The sequence below is a fragment of the Sinocyclocheilus grahami genome, unplaced genomic scaffold (genome assembly GCF_001515645.1).
Source record: "Sinocyclocheilus grahami isolate Dianchi unplaced genomic scaffold, SAMN03320097.WGS_v1.1 scaffold841.1, whole genome shotgun sequence".
Lineage (NCBI taxonomy): Eukaryota > Metazoa > Chordata > Actinopteri > Cypriniformes > Cyprinidae > Sinocyclocheilus > Sinocyclocheilus grahami.
In genome coordinates, this window is record NW_015506020.1 from 45,528 (window position 1) to 54,853 (window position 9,326).

Consider the following 9,326-nt stretch of genomic DNA (forward strand, 5'->3'; position numbering starts at 1 on the left):
GCAATCAGAAACACTCCATATGATAATATAGTTTTCTTGCCTGTGCCTGTAAGTTTGTGCTTTGTTATTTTTTATATGACAACTTCTGAGCTTTACGATCTGTTAGTTTTATCATGGAATTCAAACAATAAATGTGGTTTTTGGTGCTCTTTAATTTGGTGTGACAGATCGCTGTTGCTACCGCCGTTCAAACAGCAGTGCAAAGTACATGCAAAATAAACATCAATGAACATCAGAAGGTATGTTGAAAAGAAACAGTACAACTTACTGAAAAGTATCATGTCTCATGTAATCGCTTAATCAGTGTTTTAACTGCGGAAAGATGTAAATAAACATCTTGGGAGTTACCGGAATGACTTTACTAGTAAATGCAAAAATGCGCTGTTCACACTGGCAACAATGTTCCGGGTTTTTTTTTTTTAATCGGTAAAGCACCATTCACACATCGGTTTCAAATTACCAGTAAATTATGTGACATCATTAACCAGAAATGACCTCTTAATGGCTGCGCCTCCTGATGTTGTTTGTAAACATGGAGGGGTCAGTGTTTCTGTTGATCGTTTTATTTTTTGTGTCAAACGTTAACATTAATGCAGTTGCTTTAGGCCCAGAGAAATCGCATTACACCACTTCAAACCGAACTAAACAGCGTGGAGTAAATGCGTCATCTTTCAGAATGCTATGATTGGCCCGGAGCCACTGACGTTTGAATTTCAATGGCTCTGGATTGGCCCGGGGTAGACGTCTTACATCAGCGCGTTCTGAACTCGTATGTTCTCATACCGGTAATCTTCATTCTGTGTTCACACACAGCATCATTGCGGCAATTTACTGGTAATGTTACAACTTCCCATTTTTTTGGAAGTAAATTGCCAGAACGAATTTATCGGTATTTATGGAAAAGGTCCTGTTCACACACGATCTCTTAACGGTAATTTACCAGTAAAGTCTGTATGTGTGAAAGGGGCTAATGTTGTAATGTAATTTAACATTTACCTCAGGAAAGCCATTCAATGTCCATAAACTCATTAGTTCGCTAGAAATACTATAGGAGTACTTTACTAAAATGTATTACATATTAATTATATTTTTGCTTAACCTGATAGTGAAATCTTCATTGTTTAATGCAATCTATGTTTGAGTAAATCTTTCATGAAAACAATTACAGTCACAATTGTTTTCAACAATGAAATGACAGTAAAAAAACTAATGATAAGTTATTATAAAACTGCCTTGTGTGCAATTTAAATTACTCTAAATAATAAGAGTACTGATTATTAAATAAATTGATTTATTGGTTTGTAAGCTTTTAGCTTTATTTTAGCCTAAAATTTCAGTTTTAGTTATAAAAAAATATATCAATCAATTTGGTGCATCACACTTTATTTTTTAAACAAAGGAACCAGTTCTGAAACTGGTTTTTCAGTGCTGTTTACAGTGTACTCCACGTCATGTTAGAGCAGTCAACAGTGAACTAGGGACACGCTACAAAAATGTTATGACAACAGTAGGGAACTTACTTGTAGCGACGTAGCCCAGTTGAGGGACTAGATGCTCATCTGCAATGTTTTCTCTTCCTGGGACCTGAGTGACATGCACAAAAATAATGACTCATAACTCGAAGACTGTAGCAAAGAGAGTCAAAAGGTTGGTATCGTTTGATAGAAATCTTTCTGTAATTTCAGGGGAAAAAATATTTCATTTTGACATTCTCCTGCTGAGAAATAGCTGATAAAATGTAAGAAATTTGAGTGTTCAATACTTTTTTCATATCTGTCTAATTTGACATTCAATATCTCAGGACAGAAATAAGGTAGGAGGAAAATTATTTTTTGATGATGTTCCCCAGCATGTTAGCTGTATTTGTAATTTTGTGGTGATAGCAAAAAGTATCCAAAAGTTACAGTATTTTTTGTAACAAAATAGGCCTTTTTGTTTAGCTCTCGACTCCCTGAAGGCATTTTTAAAACTGTTGTTTTCTGAGTGACATGCACAAAAATAATGACTCATAACTCGAAGACTGTAGCAAAGAGAGTCAAAAGGTTGGTATCGTTTGATAGAAATCTTTCTGTAATTTCAGGGGAAAAAATATTTCATTTTGACATTCTCCTGCTGAGAAATAGCTCATAAAATGTAAGAAATTTGAGTGTTCAATACATTTTTCATATCTGTCTAATTTGACATTCAATATCTCAGGACAGAAATAAGGTAGGAGGAAAATTCTTTTTTGATGATGTTCCCCAGCATGTTAGCTGTATTTGTAATTTTGTGGTGATAGCAAAAAGTATCCAAAAGTTACAGTATTTTTTGTAACAAAATAGGCCTTTTTGTTTAGCTCTCGACTCCCTGAAGGCATTTTTAAAACTGTTGTTTTCTGAGTGCCATACACAAAAATAATGACTCCTAACTCCAAGACCGTAGCAAGGACAGTCAAAAGGTAGGTATCGTTTGATAGAAATATTTCTATATTTTTAGGGGGGAAAAAAATCTTTGCATCTGAATATTCTCATGTTGAGAAATAGTTGATCAAATGTAAGAAAAGTTAGTGTGGTCAAGGGAAATATTTCATATTCTTATTCTAAGGTAAAATAAGGTAGGAGAAATTTTTTTTTTTTGGTGATGTTCCCCAACATATGTGCTGTACGTGAATTAAATTTTGTGGTGATATCATGAAGTAATCGAAAGTTACAGCATTAAAAAATCTTTGCATCTGAATATTCTCATGTTGAGAAATAGTTGATAAAATGTAAGAAAAGTTAGTGTGGTCAAGGGAAATATTTCATATTCTTATTCTAAGGTAAAATAAGGTAGGAGAAAAAATTTTTTTTGGTGATGTTCCCCAACATATGTGCTGTACGTGAATTAAATTTTGTGGTGATATCATGAAGTAATCGAAAGTTACAGCATTTGGAACCAAGGTAGCCCTTCTCTTATTTTTTTATTTGAAGTAATGCCTCTCAAGTTTAGTCAAAGCCCCAAACAATTATACTCGTTTTATTCTACTCGATGAGACCTTTCAAATGACATATGACACATGACTATCTGAGCTGTATGATGTTTCTGACATATTAGCGTACATTGCACAAAAACATTTTTCATAAATTATGAAAAATGTTTCTTCTATTTATCCGCAGATAACTCCGCACTACTTAGGAGTTAATCAAAGTGACCACATGCATTGTAAAGGTCAGACTCCAAGCTTTCAAATGACACCTATTTTGTGTTGATCAACACAGTGATTTTGAAAAATATGCTTATTGGTTTCTTCGCTAGGGGGCGCCCGCCGGCGGTACACGCCGGTTTAGAGGAACTAGGCAGCACTGGTTAAGAGTTGATCAAAATTCGTTGGATGGATGCATTCGAAAGCTGAATTCCTAAGCTTTAAAATGATACCTAATTATTAAAAAAAAAGTTATATATGTAGCGAATCAGCTCATGGGGAAATATGAATAATTAATCATAACTAGTTATAATTAATTATAAATATTTAGATCCGCTGTAGATATTTAGCTGACCTCTCAGGGTCAACTGTTAAAAGATAAAATACACAGAAATATTTAAAGTTTTACATTCTGCTTGCCAAGTGTTCAATAGAGCTCTCCAACTGATTTATTCAATTAATAGGTTTAGGCATGATTTACACACGAAAGACGCAATGGATTGGTTTGATTTTGGACTTTTCAACCGCGAGAATCTGCTGTAAATAATGATATGCCATTTTCCACGATCGGAGCACGTTTCATGAAATGATAAGCGTAAAAAAACCATAAGAAAGTAACAGCATGTGCGCATTTGGAGTTTTTATGTGTTATAACTCGATGACAAATATCTTTAGATTTAAATGACAGATTATAGTATAATTGGGCTCATTTGAAAATAATGAAAATAATAATGTGCCATTTTACACAATCTATGCATGTTTCATGAAGTTATGAATCAAAATGTTACCTATATTTTTCTTAATTTAATGGTTTAATGTGTGTGATAACATCATAAGGAATATCTTTAGATCTAATGAACGAATTGTGATGAGTTCGGGCTCCTTTTAATCAGGAGAATTTTCTGAAAATAATGACGCTTTCCATGATCTATTCATGTTTCATGAAGTTACAAATAAAAGCACAAAGTGAAATTACAGTTATTTGTCCTGCTGCGCCTGAAGCGCATCCGTTGGGTTTTATGTGTTACAGCAATATGAGCAATATCTTTGGATTTCATTGACGGATTATGGTAAATTTGGGCTCTTTTTAAATCGGGAGAATGAAATATATTATATGAAAATAATTCTGTGTGGTTTTTCAAGATCTATGCATGTTTGGTGAAGCTATGAGCTAAAACGCCACCGGACTGCAACCTCTGATTTTTTTGCTAAGCTACATTACCTAATTCTTTTCTATGCGTTATACCTCTATGAGAGATATCTTTAGATCTGAACGATGGATTATGGTGAGTTTGGACTTTTTAAATCGGGATAATTTTCTGCAAATAATGAGGTGTGGTTTTCTATGAAATGTGCATGTTTCATGAAGTTAGGAGTGAAAACGCTACATGACAGCTACCTTAGATTTTTTGGCTAAGCTACATGCCGCCTGTGCAGTTTTATGTGTGTTATACATTCTTGAGGAATATCTTTAGATATAAATGACGGATTTTGGGCTCTTTTTAATCAGGAGAATCTGCTCTAAAAAAATGGTGTCTATTTTTCCATGATCTGATCATGTTTTGTGAAGTAACAAGTAAAACGGTGACATCAATATATTATTTTCATATGGGTCTGGGGGTGACTTCTTGTACAAAAACTCACTCCAGTTTATTCAAAGCCCCAAACAATTATGCTTGTTTTATTCTACTTGATGAGACCGTTCAAATGACATGTGACCCTGCACCACAAAACCAGTCTTAAGTGTCAATTTTTCAAAATTGAGATTTATACATCATCTTAAAGCTGAATAAATAAGCTTTCATTGATGTATGGTTTGTTAGGACAGGACAATATTTGGTCGAGATTATTGATGGTCGATATTTGCTTAAAAATGTATCACGATAATTTCTGATATTTATTGCGATAACGATATCAATGACGATAATTTAGGGAATCCTGTTTCTTTAGAGAAAAGTATTATTTTTCCTATTTTTACCCAAAATAGGGTGTTGTGAGCAGTACACACGTAATGTAATGACTGTTTAATTAATCCTGGAAGTTGGAGGGCGCCCTTGTGCAGAAACTCCACATATGCATAGCAGAAGTAATGCTCCAGGAAGATCCAGTGATCGCTGTAGCTGAATAAAATGCAGACAGAGAAATTTTAACTGAGGAAACCTGAAGACAATAAACATGCGATTGCACAAAATATATGGTATCTGTGTTCTTCAAGCAATCTTGGGTATTTTTTATAAGGATAGAGTATATTTATAATGCAATGCTAATCGACATAGCCTTTATCACTATATATAACGCTATAAAATAGTATTTCTGCCTTATTCTGTGATACGAAACCACGTCTGATCACAAAAATAAGTTATTTCAAACACTCGACTATGTTATGAAGTTAATATGAAGAAAAAGCACTTCAATAAATTAAAATATCTTTGTTGGACAACAGGTTTGTAAACGACTCATACACATGTAAAACTGTGTCGCACACGTGCTACTGTAGTACATTTACTCAAGGCTCAGACCGGTTTCTGTCGCACTGTACAGCCCTATTCAAACCTGTTCCAGATTGTAGGAGGAGCTGCTCAATTTCACGTCCGCCTTCCTTTACGTCACTCCACACAGTCGGATGTCAACTACTAGACTTTATGGTTATTATCGTGGGAAGACGAATTCTTATCGTGTGGAGAATCTTTACCGGTATATCGCAAACGATAAGATATCGCCCATCCCTAGTCGAGATACAACTATTTGGAAATCTGGAATCTGAGGGTGCAAAAAAAAAATATTGAGAAAATCGCCTTTAAAATTGTCCAAATGAAGTTCTTAGCAATGCATATTACTAATCAAAAATTAAGTTTTGATATATTTACGGTAAGAAAAGAAAAACAAAATATCTTCATGGAACATGAGCTTTACTTAATATCCTAATGATTTTTAGCATAAAAAAAAAATACCCCAGAGACGCTGGTCCAGGGTAACATATGACATGACTATCTGAGCTGTATGATGTTTCTGACAGAGTAAATGGCACAAAAAACATATTTTGTAAATTATTTTTTTGTTGTTGTAATTTATCATTTATATTTTGTGTTATTCCATTCAGGGTTTGCTTAGTAATTTGATTATGAATTGTTTCGTGTGGGAGGTGTCCCGCTCCGGCTTAAAGGGTTAAATACTATTTATTACATGGGGCATGTTAAAAACTATTGTATGATTGAATTTTTATTAGATTTATTTATTATTACCATTTTTTTTTTGCCTTTTAGTTAAATCATGGCCACAAATTAGTATAGAACAATCGTGGGAAAATATTAGTTCATCATAGCCACAACTTAACTAAATTAAAGTGACAAACTAGCACAAAGTGGTCAAGCTTTAACTAAACAAGGGAACAAGTGATTTGAGCTTGATTTCCAATCCAGCCCTCCACTCTTGCTTCCACTTCCTGCCCTAAACCAATGCAAGAAATTTGTACAATGTAGGCCTAGCCACGATTTTCACACGGCACGCAGTTTAAAATAGATATTGTGGTCACAAATAAAGAATTCATTCCCACTACTTTATGTGGTCACATTTTATGTTGTGAAGTCCAAGCGGAGAAATTTTAGAGCAGATGGTTTGAAAAATCTTAACAACTGGCTTAGTAATTGGAAATGCTAAAATAAGTAAATTGTCAGTGGACGTTAAAGCTGCAGTCCGTAACTTTTTTTGGTTAAAAATGATCCGAAATCAATATTTGAGCAAGTACATAACCAGCCAGTGTTCGAAACTATCGCCTTACTTTAGCCCGATTCACAACGGTAAGCTTATAATAATGTTTTCTAATTTGAGTGGTACGGGTATGTTTTCGCGGGAAATTCGAGCATGGCGCTGCGTCATTACGTCACATCTGTAAACAAAGAAGTTGTCCCGGCTACTAGGTTATCGCATGTGAGGATCCTGCAGGTGGCGGATCGTTTATAGCCTTTTCTCACAGCAGCTGGAATAATTAAATGTATCATTTTGATGGCTGATTGTAATCCAGAAAGGACTATGTGTTTATGAAACATGTGAATGAAATTAAATTATATTCCAGTTTTAAATGTGCTTCTGATTACAAATAGCCTGGGATTACACAAGATTTGTATTTGAAAGACAACCAGTTCGAAGGGAGCATAATTTGATTTTTGGGTTAAAAGTAGGGCTGTGCAAAAAATCGAATGCGATTTTCATGCGCATCTCGTCAGTAAAGCCGCTCCTGTGATTAGTAGTAAATCTCCAGCACGTGCTTTCAGATGGAGTGGCATTTACTACAGAGAGCCGTGGTTCACTGACAAGCTACACAAAATCGCAGGCGATTCATTGCCAGCGCGATTTATTGTAATGCTTTTTTCCTCAGCTGGTCAGAACAAACGTGGCAGACTTGTTACTTACTTGCTCAGATGACAATATCCGGTGAAAGTGCTTATTTGAGTCATATTCCAAGACTTGGGCTAGAATCTGTGATTGCGAAGTACAATATCCACACCCATGCGGTGACTGACTGCCACACATACTCTTCAGAACATAAGATTCATCCGCACTGGAGCCGTGCTGACTCACAACCCATGCAAGCTAGATAATTCCACACACAGCTGCAATTGCAGGTTTTCAAACAGAGATGGCGACAAAGAGGAAAAAACTTACGGACTGCAGCTTTAACATTAAGAGTTGGTGCTCAATTATAAAGAATACCTACATTTTTTAAAGGGATAGTTCACCCAAAAATGAAAATTCTGTCATTAATTACTCACCCTCGTGTCGTTTCAAACCCGCAAGACCTTCGTTCACCTTCGGAACACAAATCAAGATATTTTTGATGAATTCTGAGAGCTCTCTGACCCTCCCATAGACAGCAATGATCCAAGTCCATAAACGTAGCAAGGAGATCGGTAAAATAATCCATGTGACATCAGGGGTTGAAACGTAATTTTACGAAGCTACGAGAATACTTTTTGTGAGCAAAAAAAATAAATAAATAAAACGACTTTATTAAACAATTCGCCGCCTCCCTGGCACCATTTAGGAGAGTATCCACTGAACGTAAACGGTGTATGCTGTTCTGTGTCCAAAATGTCTGTCCTGTTCAGTCTGTTCGGTCCAAAATGGCACCAGGGTGACGCGGAGATGACGAATTGTTGAACAAAGTAGTTTTTTTTTGTTTTGTGCTGGGTAACGATTAATCGCATCCAAAATAAAAGTTATTGTGTACATAATATATGTGTGTGTACTGTGTTTATTTATTATGTATATTTAAAGACACACATACAGTACATATTTACAAAATTTAAAGGGGTCACCGTCATATGATGCGATTTAAATTTTTCCTTTCTCTTTATTCTTTATAAAGAGTCAGCCAAGCCTATCTAAAACTGCTCGTTCTAACACGCCCCACATGTCTACGTCACTATGTGGGAAGATTTGCATAACGCCACCCAAATGTTCACGCAAAGAAAGAAGGTGTAACTTTTATTCTGGTTGTAGTATTGTTGCCGTCGCCATGTCGTGGAGACGCTGTGTTTCGTTGTGAAAGCTAAACTACTTTGTTTGGTCTTCCAAAAGAGGATGATATCTGCTTCGTCCTGCCTGGAGCTGATCTGTGCTGGTCACTGAGGAAGTACATAAAATCGCCGGATCGGCTTTCACTGTGGACGAAGTGGAGTCCAGCCCGGGGTCGTCACATGTGGTTGCCGCAAGCCTCCTTCGTCGAATCCACTGGCCGCGCCGTTCACAAGCCTGCCTGCCTCTGCTCACTCAAGCCGGCCTCCGCTCACTCTAGGCCCCCCATGTGTGACGCTGTGTTTCATAGTGAAAGCGAAACTACTTTGTTTGGTCTTCCAAAAGAGGATATGACTAGAAATCAGTGGTTAAGTTGTATTTCCAACACTGTTCCAGAACAGTTCAACCCAAATATTCAGATGTGTCTAGCGCATTTTATGGAGGACTGTTTCCTGATCCTGGTAGAATAGACTACAATGCCGGCTGTTCTGACTCACAGACTGCAAGTACGTTTTTTTATATTTAAAGAATTTGCCACTGCCCAAAACTCTCGTTTGAATCATCAGTGTAGAGTAGCGCTTGCTGTTTGTCATTTCTCCGATCACAAATGCATGACATGGTTTTATGTTTACACGGCGCGATGCAATGCAAC

General features: G+C 36.1%; 1 protein-coding gene across 1 annotated transcript in view; it reads right to left on the reverse strand.

Moving 5' to 3' along the window:
• LOC107562805 (bromodomain and WD repeat-containing protein 1-like) overlaps positions 1-9,326 on the reverse strand; it is a 43,993-nt gene that overhangs the window by 20,388 nt on the left and 14,279 nt on the right. The window contains exon 6 of the mRNA XM_016247529.1: positions 1,521-1,584. Coding sequence (XP_016103015.1) covers positions 1,521-1,584 — 64 coding nt within the window. The remainder of the gene's footprint in view (positions 1-1,520; positions 1,585-9,326) is intronic.